Source organism: Pezoporus flaviventris, unplaced genomic scaffold (genome assembly GCF_033815535.1).
Source record: "Pezoporus flaviventris isolate CSIRO_AGI_PZ_B2104156 unplaced genomic scaffold, CSIRO_AGI_Pfla_v1 ptg000025l, whole genome shotgun sequence".
Lineage (NCBI taxonomy): Eukaryota > Metazoa > Chordata > Aves > Psittaciformes > Psittacidae > Pezoporus > Pezoporus flaviventris.
In genome coordinates, this window is record NW_026892573.1 from 4919178 (window position 1) to 4936077 (window position 16900).

Here is a 16900-nt window from a genome sequence, read left to right on the forward strand (position 1 = left end):
TATTTTAGACGTAAGTTTAATTTATTATCTGAAGTAATAAGCATAAATTCAGTTTTATGGAAAATGCAGTTTTGTGTAAGTCTGTTGCATAGATCTTCCATTCTGTGTGCTCCATCTGCATGTGCAATCTGCTTCGATATTTTCAGCCAGCTTGCATGGGCAGAATAATGCATACAATTAGAAAGCAACCTCACAGGCATTCAATAAACTGCCTTCATTATTACACTCAAGAGAGTCCCTTTGGATGTCTATAAAAGCCTAGTTTTCTGCCTGTTAGCTAAATAATTGACAATGCTTAAAATAATAAGGAGCAAATGAACAAAATGAAGACCATTGTGGTGAAAAGAAGCAAACAAAAGATTCTCAAGGCTGCAAACCCTTTTTGTGCAAGCCCTCTTTCATTCTCTCTATCAATCTATATTAAAAGTCCGGTCAGGTTTCCACTTGCACTTCTGTGGGGAAAATTTGTTACCAGCCTGTTGTTTGAACCACACATCATAGGGGACTGAAAACTGGCAAGGACACCAGTATTTATCCTGTGAAAATAGATAAAAAAAAATAAAAATTCTGGTCTGATTCAGGCTTTATTTTCTTGCATTTTATGACTTTTGAGAAAACTGCTTTGGCAGGCGCTTGTATATCAGCTTGGTTTGGTGAACCTTCTGCATTGTGCTCAGAATACGCGCTTAGAGGCACTCTGGCAAGTTCTGTTTCCAGCTCCAGATTCTGAGCAGAACATATTGAGTGCACACATGTACCTGAGTGCAGCAGTGCCAGGAATTTTTACAGAAGCACAACCTTCACAAAAACAGAGGCATGAACGCGTAACAAAGGGAAGGATGAAGTGATATAACAGCCATGGTATACTGTTAAAAAGTAACCCTATGTTCTAGACTGCTTTTCTCATTATGTAAATAGGTAGATGGCTATTAGGAAAGCAGCAAACCCCTTCAAACACTACAGTTACTGGGAAGTCAAATCCAAATTAAATAAAAGCACCTTACTAAAGAGCTGGGCTCAAACCACATGGTTTGAGCAGTTCAGGCACAGATTCACACAGCCTGCACAGCAAGCCACAGAGAAAAGTAAGGCATGAGTTAGCCATCTCTCATTACTGTCTAAATGACAATTTGTGTCTCCCATCTAAAGAGGGATGTCCTAAAATGTCCTGGGCCAGCCACCTAACCTCTTCTTTGCTCCCACTTAAAAAGAGAACAGTTAGTCCTTTCCTCACCAGGATTAGCAATTGCAAAGTAAGGATTACACAGTCATTTATCACCTTTTAATGCATTCTGACAGAAATGCAGTCTCTGTCACAGGCCATCAATGTAAAATACATGTAAGACACCATTACTCAGAAGCAAGGGCTCCATTTCATGTATGAGCAGTTTCCGGTAGAAAAGGGGACAAATACTCATTTTCTAGATCTGGCAGAACTACAGCAATAATAACACAAATCTCTCAAGTGCTTCTCCTCTGTCAGTAGAAACCAGTCACACAGCAGTTCCCCCACCCCAAAGTCTGTTCCTGTGTGCTCTTCAGGCTGTTTATACACAGCTGCTTTAAGAGGTACCTTGTAAGTTTTGTCAATCTTTGTCACCTAAGAGAGTCTGAGTCCACCTGGGTCAGAGGAGCTAGAGGAGCTGCTGATCCCAAAAGAGAGAGGCTTGCAGAATTTTCCACAGCCTTCTGTATGCATGCCTAGACCTCATTCTCACGAGACATAAACACATAGCCAAGCAACTGTGACAACAGATACAGCTGACTTCCAAGGGCTAGTTGTACACAAAGAAGCTAACAAAGCTCCCAAAAGATAGGAGGTGACTGTATTCTGAAGACAGTGGACAATATTGCAGATAATTTTCCCTTTTGGCATTTACTTACTTCATGTTACACCCTTTGAAAGGTGATTTCAGTGAGATGTTCTTGGTTTTAATAGTGATAGGAATTTAATCAGAACAACAAACTCCTGGGCAGCATCATACTTTATTGCCAGAGTATGTTAATGACATGAGAATCTTAATTGCCTTTCCTTATCAAATAGAAGTGGCATTTCATAAAGGAGAGGTGCTGATTGGGCTGTACCCCGTGGAGACTGATACAGCTGGAGGTGGTGATCAATTTTAAAAGGTTTCCCAGCTAATGAGACTGCTGGTAGGCATTGATCTCCTCAGGAAAATTGTGATGTTGCAGCTGCACAGGCTTACAGAGGACAAGCTAACAAGGCAGCTTATCTTTTGAAAGGGCTCCACAGGATATGACTTTGCAGAGGTCACTGATTTATATGCAGTGCATGACCTTCCTTTACCTCTCTCCTAGCAAGCATGGGAGGAGATCAAAATACTCTAGCAGAGGCAGCAAGGAAAGGGGCAAAACCTCATATTTGTTCTCTTTGCCTCTAGACATAAGGGTCCTAAATGATGGAAGTAATGAGTTACTCATTTTTGCATAGTAGGCAAAATCACATCTTTAAATAGAATCATAGAATAGAATCATAGAATAGTTAGGTCCCTTTTTCCAGTCATCAGGAACTTCACCTGGCTGCCATGATTTCTCAAATATGATGGTCAGTGGCTTCGCAACTTCATTCACCAGCTCCTTCAGGACCCGCGGATGGATTTCATCAGGACCCATGGACTTGTGCACGTTCAGATTTTTAAGATGGTCTCGAACCAGTTCCTCTCCTACAGTGGGCCCAGGGTCTTCATTCTCACAGTCCCTGCATCTACCTTCCAAGACTTGGGTGGTTTGGTCAGAGCCTTTGTCAGTGAAGACCGAGGCAAAGAAGTCATTCAGAACCTCAGCCTTCTCCAAATCCTGTGTAGTCAGTTCTCCCGAGAGCTTCCAGAGGGGGCCTACATTCTCCCTAGTCTGTTTTTTATTCACTACGTACCTATAGAATCCCTTCCTGCTATCCTTAACATCCCTAGCCAAGTTCAAATATCAAGCACTTCTATGTGAACATGTCGAACAACTGTCAGCACTTCAGTGGAATTACTTTACAAGATCTGATATGTCACACAGTATCTTTCCATTACTTCTGGATGTTGTGCTCTATAAAGCCAGTGTCTCTTTGCGATACAATCTCAACAATGTCCAGTGGTAAAGACTCCTCTTCCAGGGCCCACCAGAAGCCATCCTTCAGATCAGGAAAGGCACTAGTGTCACTGTACGGTATGGGAGGTTTTTGCTTAACCAAAATTGTATTCACTGTAGGTAGGTTTTCACCTCACTGCCTCCAGGTGCAGTATCTGCAGGGCCCTCATGGTGTGTGCTCAATACATGATATGTACACATAATCTTCTGATAGTTGAACATAATCTTGAGCAAAGGAGCTCAACAATACATCTTTACCTTCATTTGCATCAGTCAGTTTGATTTCCTAAGATGACACAGACTGAATACTCACTGATTCGTAAATCAGGGGACAAAACAGCTGTCAAGCAGCCTCCTTCTCAGTGTCCAGGAAGCTTCTGCACCACCTGGGGACCAACTGACTGTCCACAAGAAGTTGTTTCAGATGGTTTGGGCCTGCTTTTGGCAGAACCAAGACTACTTTTAATCGAAAAAGTGCTGATCAGCAGAATTCATTTCACCCTAAGCAAAAAAATGTACCAAGTGAAGGTGAGGGACAGCAAGAGATATGTCTGTGTGCATAACTGAATAAGATTTAAAACAAAAATCAGTTTAAATGGGAAACTGACAATCCCTTCAGGAAAAAGCAAGTCCCATAACTGAGGACCCTGCAATGAAAAGATCTGATGAGTTCATTATTGAGGTAGGCTCAAAGAGCATGAAGGTGTCTGGTCTCTAGTAACAGGCAGAGATCTAAAGCTGTGCAGGGTCTTCAAAAATCCTGAGGAATCCAGGTGTGTGGGAAATCCACACTGGGACAAACAGAGGACAAACAGCAGGCAAAATACCAGTATCTACAGGCAAACTTTGGCAATGCATTTAATGAAAGAGCTGTACCTAAAGCCAAATGGGAAGAAATAAAAGGAAAAAGTCAAGGAAGCCAGAGATCAGTGAGAAAGCACTAAAATGTCTATACATCAGAGAACAGTCTGGGCAAATGATGAAAGAACTGGAGCTACTAGCATGGGACAAAATTGACTCCTTTAAAGGTCACAGAGGAGGAAAGAGCAATCAATCATGCTAAGAACACAGTTGAGCAATTTCAGGAGCCAAAGATAAAAAAAGGTAAAGGTGACTAAACTAAATAAATAGGGTAGAGTGAACTGGCAGGGCAGGAATTTCACTGCCAATGGAATTAATTATGCCAGAAGTTAAACTGTATCTAAATCTGACATTAAGGAGGTATTCTTAGGAAGTAGGTCTTCACAGCAGATCTTTACATTTAAGCTGTAGGACCATGCTACATATAGGAAGTCTTCATTATTTTCATGTGGGTTGGATTTCTTTACTAGTCACTAAAATAAATGGGTAATTTAGATCCCATTTCAATAATTAGTCTTGAATGATCATATATTGATTCAGTTAGAGAAAGAAAGCACAAAGTCATTCTATAATTCACAGTTTTCATTTCAAAGTGTATGTTTTGAGAAGCTAAGAGAAATCTACTGAACCAAATTTCTCAGAGTAAGGTATGGACAAAGCTTGCAATATTTCACAGAATCAGTGATTGAAGTTGGAAGGCACCTCTGGAAGTCATCCAACCTCCGGCTCAAGCAGGGCCACCTAGAACCAGTTGTCCAGAACTTTTCAATATCCTCAGGGACAGAGACTCCACAACCTCCCTGGCCAACCTTTTCCCATGCTTAGTCATCCTCATCATAAAAAAGTGTTTCCTGATGCTCAGGAGGAACCTCCTGTAGTTTTGCTTGTGCCCATTGCCTCGTTCCCCAAAGTCAAAAGTTTCAAGTCAAAAGGTGAAAAAACAGCAACAGAAGCTAAACCCTCCCTGAGCCCCAAACTGGAAAAAAGCAAACAAATAATAAATAAAATAAAATACAAACCCCACCCAAACCAGAAGGACAAGCAGATGAAGAATTTTAGGTAATAAATTTCAGATTTTACTTACTAATATTGATCTTCAAGGAACATCTCTCTTCTTTGCATTTCTTGCTGCCTCTTCTTAACTTCAAGTCTCTCTGCCTATAGCATTAAAACCAGGAAAACGTAACTGAGATTTTAGTAAGCCAGAAACAAACATTGATTATTTCAATTTAAGAATTTCAATATTATGGTTATGGTTGTTTTTTTGTTTTTTTTGTTTGGTTTTTTTTCCAAACAGCTATAGCAGCAGTTGGGTGCAGAAGTGACCCAATCTCAAATTTAAAAGTATTCAGATATGACCAAACAGCTCCTAATCAAGAGACCAGTCTGAAATACAAAAGCACAAGGTTCAGCGGGAAGAGCACTCAAAAGCAGCTCAGTGTATTAAAAACACAAATCAGAAGTGCCAAACTGGGATTTCAGCCCTACTGTATTTTGAGCAGAAGCTCCCCCACTGCAGCTGGGGGGGGGGATGCTCCAACAGGAGCTCCTACCCAAAGCTCACAACGAGTAGCACATTGAGCAAACTGCAACCTTGGACTGTCACTGCTCATCACCCACCCTGAGAATGAAAAACAGTAATTGTTGGGTAACCCAGCAACCAGGCATTGCTCTAAAGAAAGTGCCCTGGAAATTTCAGACAATGACTTACAGAGAAGAGAAGGGAGGTGTAAGTGGGAATGGCCTGTTTAATCAGAGCCCCATATCAGGGACAGGACACTGTACCTGGGTGGAGGTTTTGTGCAGGGCCAGGTAAAATGGGGTGTGTGCTTGTGTAAAAGGGAAAGTGGTGTTAGGAACTGGGCTATAACCCCCACCCCCATCATTTTCTTCTTGTTCTGCAATCAATAACATTTCAGTAAAATTACAGTTCTACTGGCAGTTAATTACTTTGCCTTCAGTGATTTCAGGGTGAGCATTTTTTAATTGGATAAAGAATGACTGTCTGGAAGAGATTTGCAAAACAAGTGCAAATTCCTCCTTGGCATGTATTGAATTAAGGCAAAAAAAAATCCTGTCAGATGTCTGCTGATGGGAAAAGAGCCACTGTGCTGTGCAACAATACAAACTGTTGGAAGGCAAAGGACTTGTTATTTAGAAAAAAGCAATAGGAAAATAAACAAAAGGAGGAAGATGAATCTCTGAATAAGATGTCCCATTGCTCAGTCATTTGTCATGCTGAGACAGTGGTAGTACTGATGCAATTAAAAAAAATCAAACTAAAGCAAGGGATTTCACCCCACAATATAGGTAAATTTTGACAGTGTTCAACGAACATCTTGTTTGCTCCTACTCAAAGACAGATGATTTTTTAGGCAAAAGGCTCCTTCCCATCTGTGCAACTTAACAATTTACAAGGAAAAAAAGGACAGAGGAAGAAAGGAAATCTGACAGCATCTATTATTGTCGAAATTGATGTTGCTACCCTCAGACGTCAGTAATAGCTCCCAGGCTTTTCCCCAACATGGCTCAACATAGCAAGCTGATACCTTCACCTCTGAAAACAACACTTGATGTGGGATCCACCATCATATTGCAAGGCTTCTGAAAGTTCAAACCCGAAGTTCACCAGAGATGCTGTGGTCTAGCTCCTAGCTAGAACACGACAGTATTGTTAACTTTGAACAGTTCTTCAATATCACTGCCATCTCACAGTAGATAAAAACAAAGGAAATACCCTACAGCTATTCAGAATGGTGCCTGAAGAAAACTCCAGCATATTGAAATTATTTACTTGTGGCTGGTGTGATTGTTTTCTCCTCTGGAGGTTTACTCTGGGACCCCTGCTTAGGACAGACAATGGGACTCTAACTAATGATAATCTATCAATAGACATTGCCAAAGTACTCCACATTTGGCACAGCCTTCAAAAACAAAGCCAAGAGCAGAACAGCTGTGATATTGAAGGTAACCATGTTGAAAAGCATTAGCAGAAGGTCTGTAAAGTGCCTGGTTTTAACAAATTCCCGAAAAAGGCCTTTCATGCTGATTAACACAGTCAAATTAAAGAGCACATGATCTGATAAAGAATAAAATGAAATTACAGCTTATTCTAAATAGGACAGTTTCCATCTAAAGATGGTAGGACTGTTACTATGTAATGTAAGCGCAAAAGAAATTTGCACAGAGTAGAATTACACTAAGCCTTTTAACATCTTTTGAATCTTTAAATATTTCATCAAGATTTAGACTATACAAGGAAAGACTAAAAGTAGGGTAATAGGAACAGAGATTGAATGGCAGGAAACAAATATCCAGTGTACTAACTTATGCTATTTTCTGTAAAGCACAAATGCAGAAAGCTTAAAAACCAAGAAGCCAAATATCACCCACTTGTTTATTTTTCTGGGAACTTTGACAATCCTTCCACCCAAAATCACAGAATCACAGAATCAACTATGTTGGAAAAGAGCTTTAAGACCATCAAGTCCAACCATTACTCCCGGACTGTCAATTCCACGACTAAACCATGTCACTGGGGGCCTCATCTACATGGGTTTTGAACACTTCCAGGGACGGTGACTCCATCACTTCCCTGGGCAGCCTGTTCCAATGCTTGAGCAACCTTTTGGTGAAGAAATTTTTCCTAACATCCAGTCTAAAGACACAAAGAAAGTGTGATTGGGTCTGATCAAAATCTGTGATGTGAAGGGCTACACAAAAGGTATCTAAGGTACTAATGGGTAACTAATAACAGTGCTACTTCCCATGTACTCCCACACTTTCTTCAGAACAGACACACATCTCGGCATTAGGGACAAACACAGAAGTACGGACTTCCCTGCTAGTGTTACAAAGTCTTTCCAAAATTATTTCAGTGAGCACTGAAAGATCACTAGCTTACAATAATATCCAAACTCATGCAGCCCAGAGTTATCCCATGAACAAATCAAAGCAGTCCCAGGAGAAGCTCCCTGACGTGGAGTGCAGGGGATCCCAAATCCCATTCACTGCTCCACACAGACACCTGAGTGCCAATTCACACAAACTGGGCCTGTGGGGGGACCTCACAGAATGAGGGGGAAGGGTCCACCCTACTCTATGGGAGCTGGAGAAGGACAAGGTAGATGCCAAGATCATTGGCAGTCCAGCACCAAACCTCATGGTTAATGAAAATATGGCAGAGACAAGCAGGTGGACTTGCACAGATGGTAAGGCAGACCTTCCACATTTGGGTACTGCTTTGGCAGGCACTCAGTTTTCTCTTGGTCACAAAGGTAATGGTAGAGTGGATACAGCTTTTCTCTGCAAAACCAGCATTAAAGCAGTAACATAAACAGATCCTGTGTTTATAAGCAGCACTGGCTTACAGTACATCATCTTTATAATCAAGGAAGAACTGAGTTGGGCACCAGCACCCATTCTAGTCATTGCACATTTGTCCATAGGTCTTCAGCATTCACATCTGATGGCAAAGCAGCTTTCCAGCTGTGAAAGTTTCAGAGGCCCTGCTGATAAAACTGGCTAGCCATTATCTTCTTTCAGACTGTCTGATGATTTGGGTTTTATTGAATCATAGAATCATAGGATCATAGAATGGTTAGGGCTGGAAAGGACCTCAAGATCATCTAGTTCCAAACCCCTACCACAGGCAGGGAAGCCTCACACCAGACCATGAGTAATAACCTTCAGCAAAAGGACTTGCCAGCAAGAAAAGGAAGCTTGTGCATTTGTAGAAAGGCATGCTCTCCACTGAGTTCCCACAGGTGCAATTGTCTACAGATCTATCACTTCAAAAATAAAGTTCTCCTGCACTAACCAGGGCCTAATGTTGCTTGTACAGTACCAGTTCTTTAGGATCCCTTCCCTGTCATACTCTGCTCTTGAGAGCCTTTCATCTGCAGGCAGGATGAGGCAGCCAAATTGACACTAAAAAGAAGCTTTTCAGCATGCTTTCCTTACACACAGAGCTACATTTTTTATATATAAAATATCTTCCAAACAGAAATCATCATCAGCTCAATCACTGTTGTGGAAGACACACCAAATAAAGGAGTTCAAATTAAGAGTTCCCTTTCATGCTCCTCTGTTTTGTTTGTTTGCTTTGTGGGTATATGTTTGCTTATTCAAATTAAACCGTCTGTTTGGCAAAGATGTTTTGCCATGACGTAGCATTCTGCTTTATAAGAAACTGATAGCTACAGTTTTACTATCTACAACATCTATAAAGATTTTATATTCTGTGGGAGTGAAGGGAAAAAAATTTAAAGAGCATGAAAAGAAAACTGATACATCAATATATTTTTTAGGTGTAAATTCAAATCATAGCAGTCTTGCAACATCTTTTGTATCAAAAGCCCATGGGGAAACAATATATTTAATAGGTAAATAAAGTATAATTAATCCCCTTTCTACAATTGCTATCATCATTGCTTCTGGAGCTATACATGAGCTGGTAACTGTTTATGACATTTTCACATGACAGTATTTATTGCCCCTGTGAGCTATTGGGTATGGGCAAATATTTATTGCTCAAAGAGCAATGCTAAGCACTGAAAGACTGGGAACAGACTAACCCTTACCTAGAGGCAATTAGTGCTATTTTTGTTTGTGGGTGCCATCGTAAGCCATCCAGCAGTGGTGAGTTTTTAAATTAACTCTTCTGCACAGAAGATCATTTTTACTGTTGTGAAGACAAAACCTGCAAACCTGAAATCTCCCTTTCTGTTATCATTACTACATACATCAGTATCATGCTCCTCCTCTTTTCTTTTTTTATTTAAGTTCTACATTACAATCTCAAGAGATTGTTACTTGGTTGCCAGCAAGGAGACATGAGTTAACTTTTGCAAAGGTTTATGCAACACACAGTGTAAGATCCTCTGTGAGAATAACTAGGGAAAAAAAAAAACAAAGAAACACAAAATCAAACATAGTATTTGAAAGTGAGCTACCATTGGTGTCAATGTATGGTGAATATTAGAAGGAAAGTGACCTTACATATTAGCAATACACCTGGGTGTGCAAGCCCCAGAGGGGCTGGAGTGGCATTTGAATTTCAGGGCGAGCTCAGCACAATGCAGATAGACTACACTGACCTCTTCACGATTTGGATTCCTTTTCCACTAGGACAGGCTATATTTTCTTGTATTTTTCCCATGTGTACAGCAGGCAGCTATGGATTTCTATGAGGTCTTTGTGTGATCTGCCACAATCTGATTTTACAGAGAAAGCTCATGCCAAAGTGAACTATATAATCTGTATGCACAACAGTGTGTGACCTGTGTTCCCCTGACCCTAGTGTACTCTCTTTCTGCTAACTCTACAGGATGGGTGCGATTGAGATACTGGAGTTTCTGAAGAGCCAGAGGAATGCTCAAGCCCCAAAGAACACCAAGTAAAGCATCCTTTAGTCAAAGGAGAACTGAATTTCCTAACTCCTTGATGCAGTCCAGGGCTACCATTTAATTTGCCTGTTCCGTGTAGTTCAGCTAAATCAAGTATCAAGACATGTCCTTTGTTTTATAGCTCTAACTCTGCAGCAACCATACTCACCTTTTCTCTCTGCAATGCTTTCTTTTTCAGGATTTCAGTTTCTTCAGCTTCCTTTTTTGCTTTTATATATTCTCTTCTCTTGTGCTGCATTGACATAAACATAGAAAATAATTTTACATACATATGCATACAAAGAACACATAAGGTGACTTGACTTCGCTCCTGCAATGCATGTCTTTCAAATCTAAAGTGTGTTTGAGGAAAGTTTCCAGAATTTTTTCTTATGATGAGACACTGAATAAAGCAGGCCATGCACCAGCTACTCCAGTATCAGCTTTAAGATGGCTGAGAAATCTAGGACTGATAAATGGGTATTTATGCAAGGAATCACACAGTTGATTGATAACTTAATAGCATTTAAACCTTTTATAATAGGAACAACACCTCTATATAAGCACTGGATGGGGTGGTATATTGATCAATTAGTTGAAGTGTAGGCAGCGTGCCAGATGATACAGGGAGGCATATAAGTAGCTTTTACAACCGCATGGGTTATCACTTTACATATGATCTGTGATACTGCTTGCTACATATTTATAGACAGATTTCTCATTTTCTTTGGTGCAGAACATTTGTTTCTAGTTTTCCGCTGCTTCCTTCAGGTTTCATGGCTTTCTTTTGTAAAGCAGCTGTGAGTTCATTTTATAGCCATATGAAACACTTCATGAAAAGCAAGGGGTTTTGAGTTCTTATAATAAACAAATTTATTCTTCCTGACCTTTTGCTGGTATTTGGATTGCATGAGCATCATTTGCTGGTTTTGCCTTACTTGAGCTTCTGATTGCTTTCCACCTGAAAGGGAAAAAAAAAAAAAAAAGGATAAATTGCATTTTGCATGAGCATTTTAAGTTCAAATACCAGCCATTGCAGAACAGAGCAATAAAACAGATTGGATGTATGCATATACAGGAAATTTTTCATAATTACAGTAGCTGCCTGACATTAAAGAGAACAGATAGGAGACCTTTTTGATCATTTTATCCATCCATCAAAAGCACTAGCTTGTTATTTACAGAGCATCCACTGTATCAGCCATTCTACCAGCAAATAAGTCCTACGGTAGATGATCAGTTTACTGAGGAACTATTCCATTCTCAGAAAATCAGTTACACTTTGCAGGTGAGCCTTCATTTTCAGATCTAGCTCTTGCCACCTTTGCTCAGTTTGTCACACATACACATATAGATTCAGAAATTTTGTTACCAAAAAGTTTCTTTTTTATCAAGTTTAGGAGCTTGGAGTCTGCCAGCTAACAGGATGCTATCATTTGAATATCTTCTAAGTAATATCTTGGAGCTTTAGGAAGAATCACCTTTCTGAAATGGAAATCAAAGCCTTTTCCCACAGACCTCTTATTCATATTCAGGTATCAGAAGGTGTCCTTTCCAAAGGCATAAACTCTCTTTTGAAAACATCTAAACCTTTGTCCGTAATGTTCAGCCTTCACTTAAACAATAACAACAACAACAAAAACCCCACCACAAACAAACCCAAATGAAAAACCAACCACACAGAGAAAGTGTGTCTTAAGGGATGGAGAGAGTGGGTTTAATTCTATTATTTTGTCTACTTTTTTCCAAAGTATTTTCTTGCTTTAGGAAAACCTGGTGAGGTGCCTGACATCCTGGGCTGCATCAAATGGAGTGTGCATAGGTGGAGGGAGGTGATTCTCCCCCTCTGCTCTGCTCTGGTGAGACCCGACCTGCAGTGCTGCATTCTGCTTTGGGGCCCTCAACATAAGAACACGGATCTGTCAGAGCAAGTCCAAAGGAGGCCGTGAAGATGCTCAGAGGGCTGGAGCACCTCTCCTGTGAAGACAGCCTGAGGGGGTTGGACTTGTTCAGCCTGGAGAAGAGAAAGCTCTGGGAGACCCTGGAGCAGTTTCCAGTGCCTAAAGAGGGCCTGCAAAAAATCTGGAGAGAGATTTTTGCAAGGTCATGTAGTGACAGGACAAGGGGGAATGGTTTAAGATGAAAGAGGGTAGATTTAGATTAGATTTTGGTAAGAAATTCTTTACTGTGAGGGTGGTGAGACACTGGAAGGGGTTGTCCAGAGAAGTTGTGGATTCCTCATCCCTGGCAGTGTTCAAGGACAGGTTGGAGGGGGCTTTGAGCAACTTGGTCTAGTGGAAGGTGTCCCATGGCAGAGGGGCTGGAGCTAGATGATCTTTAAGCTCCTTTCCAACTAAAGCCACTCTATGGTTCTAGGAAACATAAGACAACTATACTAGATCTTTCAGGAGAGATCAATCTTCATTAAAGTATCTTTCTCCAATTAGTAATGAAAGGTAACTAATTTTTAGGTACTTTTGTGAGGTTCAGTGGATAAGAGATCAATTCCCTAATTGTGGCAACTTTTCTATGCACACAAATCCAGACCACATCTGAAATATTGTGTCCAGTTCTGGGCCCCTCAGTTCAAGAAGGACAGGGACCTGCTGGAGAGAGTCCAGCGCAGGGCAACTAAGATGATTAAGGGAGTGGAGCATCTCCCTTAAGAGGAAAGACTGAGGGAGCTGGGTCTCTATAGTTTAGAGAAGAGGAGACTGAGGGGTGACCTTATTAGTGTATATAAATATAAAAAGGGGGAGTGTCACGAGGATGGAGCCAGGCTCTACTCAGTGGCAAACAATGATGGGACAAGGGGTAATGGGTACAAACTGGAACACAAGAGGTTCCACTTAAACTTGAGAAGAAACTTCTTCTCAGTGAGGGTGACAGAACACTGGAACAGGCTGCCCAGGGAGGTTGTGGAGTCTCCTTCCCTGGAGACATTCAAAACCCGCCTGGACACATTCCTGTGTAACATTATCTAGGTGTTCCTGCTCCGGCAGGGGGATTGGACTAGATGATCTTTTGAGGTCCCTTTCAATCTATAGCATACTGTGATACTGTGATACTGTAATAACTCAGTTAAGATTAAACTCTCAAGAAAGACTGGCCATACGGTATACAAGCAACAAGCTTACAGTAGCAATAAGCACACAACTTGCATTGTAGAGTGTCTCTCCCCCAAGTCTAGAAAATAGGATCGCTACTGACCAAGTTTTATATCTTTTTGGATGTGTGGTCTTTCTTTCTAGTCTTTTATTGGCAACATTTAGAACTCTTGTGTTCACTGCATTTTTCTGCATGTTTTGCTGGACATAAGCTCTCAACAGTTTTTTCTTCATTATTAGCCACTGCCTATAGCCTTTCAGCCAGGTTTAATTCATTCGGTTTGGCTTGCATGTAATGCGTCCAACATTCCACTGAAGTCAGAGTATGTTGTGACTGGTTTTATATAGCATGATCAAAAAAAGAGACTATGGCATTTATCAAGCTTTGCTCCACTTATTGGTCATGGAGAAAACAGCGGAACATGCATCTTTCATTGCTCTCAACCCTCCATGGTACCTGAAAATTTGCCAGTCGAATATTAGAGAGTTGAAATCCAGAATATCTATTACCCTATGGAACATTAGAAACTTCAAGAATTCTCTGGTGACTTGGACCAGATGTGTAGTCTCTTAAAATCACTCTGAGGAAATAATATACGATACTTTTTACCTTAATGAGTACCTACATTTGTGAAATTAGAGATGCCACTTGTGTTTTTTTCTCCTTCCTTGAGCTCTCTTCTGTTCCAAATTTGTTCCTGTGGGAATGATAAGATCTAATGATCTTTGCACCTTACCTCTTTTCAGAGGCACTGAACATAGTGCATGTGTCTCAAGTCTCCAGGGGTCTTTCAAAGTGGCAGCTAGACTCTGACTGAAGAGCTCATATAAACTCCCTGAGTTCTTTCAGCTTTCTTTCCCCCTCTTAATTTGCTTCTTTCCAAAAAAATGCAGTGGGACCAGAAGAAGACTTCCCACACCCAGTCACTGCAAGTTTGCCACCACACACCCAGGCACACAGCCAGCCTGCACACATTCTGCATAGACAACACACACAAAACTTCTGGGTTTAGATTTCTCTTTGTGTTCCTCTTGGGACAGAAGCATGTCTACTAGGAACTGCTCACAGGCAAGAAGAAGCAGCTTGAATTCACAAAGAGTACATCCATCTACATGACTGCACATGGATGGCTGGGAACACAGGGTGTTACATCGAATTTCAAGGTTAGTCTCACCACTGCAACCAACTGGGACTCAGGCTGCTGGGCAAAAGAAACATGTGGGACCAGTATCATCCTGACCACAAACACAAATCTTCATTGGAGTCAGTTTGAATTCCTCCATCTCCCACCTGGTACAAATTTTTATACACAGTGCATCACACGAAACTTACATTGTGCAGCATGGCAAAGAAAGAACTTAGTTCCCAGGTCAAGACAGATGATAACCTGCACTGTTTACCCCAAATTCTCCTATGACAGCAAAGCAAAGGAAGAGCAGTTCCAGATCTACAAAATTAATAGAGGAATCATTTTAATCCTCCACTTTGTCAGAATTAATTTTGCCAATTTCTATTAGTGCAGTTCCTGAAGGTCATCCCATTTTTGCTGTGCAGTATCCTCATCATGTTCTATATGGATGATGCTTTCAAGTTTTGTCTGGCTAGCAAGTTTCATCAGCTCTTTCCTACCTTTTATGCCAAAGACATTAAAGAAAGATAGTAAAACAAGATAGGTCTGAAGACTGGTACTTCAAAAGCACTTCTAATAGCTTTCCTCTTGCTTCAGCATAATCTTCAGTCTTAATTTCCATACAAGGTTGGAGGCAGGTTCATTAGTTTTTTAACTTTTCATCTTTTTTATTTTTTTTTTTAGCTAACACCCAAATAGCACTAAATTAAATTATTTATAGTGCTTACAATTGAAGAGATCACCTGTCTAGAAAAAAAATTGGCTACCTTATCAAACACATCAGTTCAGAGTGACTTAAGTTCCTGCAGCCTTTTATCCTGTTTTCCATTTACCTGTGTCTGTTGTTGTTTTTATAAAATTGGTAATCCAGAGCCTCATTCATTTAGCCTGCAAATGGCTGAAGCTGAAGGGATCACTTTTGCCTTTTAAAGAGCCAGCAGTCAGGAAAGCACATGTACTGGCCCCTAACACAGAGGAGTTTTCTTGTAGGTAACTGGAGGGTCTCTGACACATGCTGTCCATCTGCACACTAATGCCAAGTGTGCACCCCAACAGAGACACCAACCACAGACAATGTCACCAGCAGGAGGGATAATCTGCCTCTCTTCCCAAATATTAGTATAGATTTTCTACACTGATCTTGACAGATTTCTTGGGTGACAGTCTATGCTGTTTTGTTTCAGAAACATCTTTGTTGCCATGACCATCAAAAAACACAGAGTACACACAGTAGGCTCATGTTAGCCCTGATGGACATTGAATCTCTTTAATAAGTAGCATGAGAGAAAAAGTGAAAAATGTCTCATGACCTGGAAAATAAATTTTTATAACTCATAATAGATGATTTGCATGTCTTACCCAGTCTCTGTGGAACCAAGTTAATCGGCCTTTGCCTGTGCGTTTCCTTCCACCACTGCAGGTCATCCAGCTCTTTCTTAGCAACTGAGCAGGTACAAAAAGAAACAAATATATGAAAGTTAGAGGCGACACTAAAAAGGAGGTATTGTTGTTAATTTTATGTGACCCTGAAGACCATCCAAGAACAGACAAACTTGTTTTCAAGGGGTGCAGACACCCCCCAGGAGGTTACATAGTCAGAGCAATGATCAGCTAACAAAACAAACATTTTGCCTAATTTCAGACTGTATGGTGAAAAAAACCTTAGGACTTAACCTGAGACAAGGGGCGGGGGCACAAAATTACAAAATGGAATATATAAACCTTTAGAATCAGTTCTAAGTAATGTTAAGTTTCATGGCTTTTTAACAATAGCAGTGGAAAATTACTGAGGTGCATGATACATAGAAAAAAAGTACAGTACAGCTAGAGAGCATACTGAGAATTCTTGTACAAGATAAATCATTATAGTTGACATAGTTTTAAGAAAAACAGTCTAGAAGAACAGGACACAGGGATAAGGAGTATCTGGGAATGGTGTGTGTCCAGGTTGGGCTACAGTTAAACTAACTGATAAGTAGGAGGACAGGAGGATTATTATGTCTCTGGTGCTAACGAACCAATTAAGCTGGTATAAGCATCTACTGTGCATGTTTCAAAGGCTGCCAGAAGTGATGAAGATTGTTGGAAGAAGTAAACAACCCTGAGAGACCACCACCACAATTCTGTACACATGGGGAGAACTTTCTGGAAAATGATGTCATTCATACGTAGCCTCATGAATATGTATATATGCCCAGTGACTATATAAGGACGGCTTGTGTAGCAATACGGAGACACACGTTAGGAGGAGCTATCCATCGTGTCTCCCGGCGCCGCAATAAAGAATACCTGCTTGAAAACTTTGTTGGCAAGTTTGTTC

At 40.7% G+C, this 16900-nt stretch overlaps 1 protein-coding gene across 5 annotated transcripts in view; it reads right to left on the reverse strand.

The window, feature by feature from the left end:
• Positions 1-16900, reverse strand: part of EPSTI1 (epithelial stromal interaction 1) — a 61862-nt gene that overhangs the window by 33241 nt on the left and 11721 nt on the right. For all 5 annotated transcript variants that reach the window (XM_061457296.1, XM_061457294.1, XM_061457295.1 and 2 more), the window contains 4 exons: positions 15940-16023; positions 11231-11304; positions 10513-10596; positions 5042-5115 (listed from right to left, as the gene is read on the reverse strand). In XM_061457296.1, coding sequence (XP_061313280.1) covers positions 5042-5115; positions 10513-10596; positions 11231-11304; positions 15940-16023 — 316 coding nt within the window. The remainder of the gene's footprint in view (positions 1-5041; positions 5116-10512; positions 10597-11230; positions 11305-15939; positions 16024-16900) is intronic.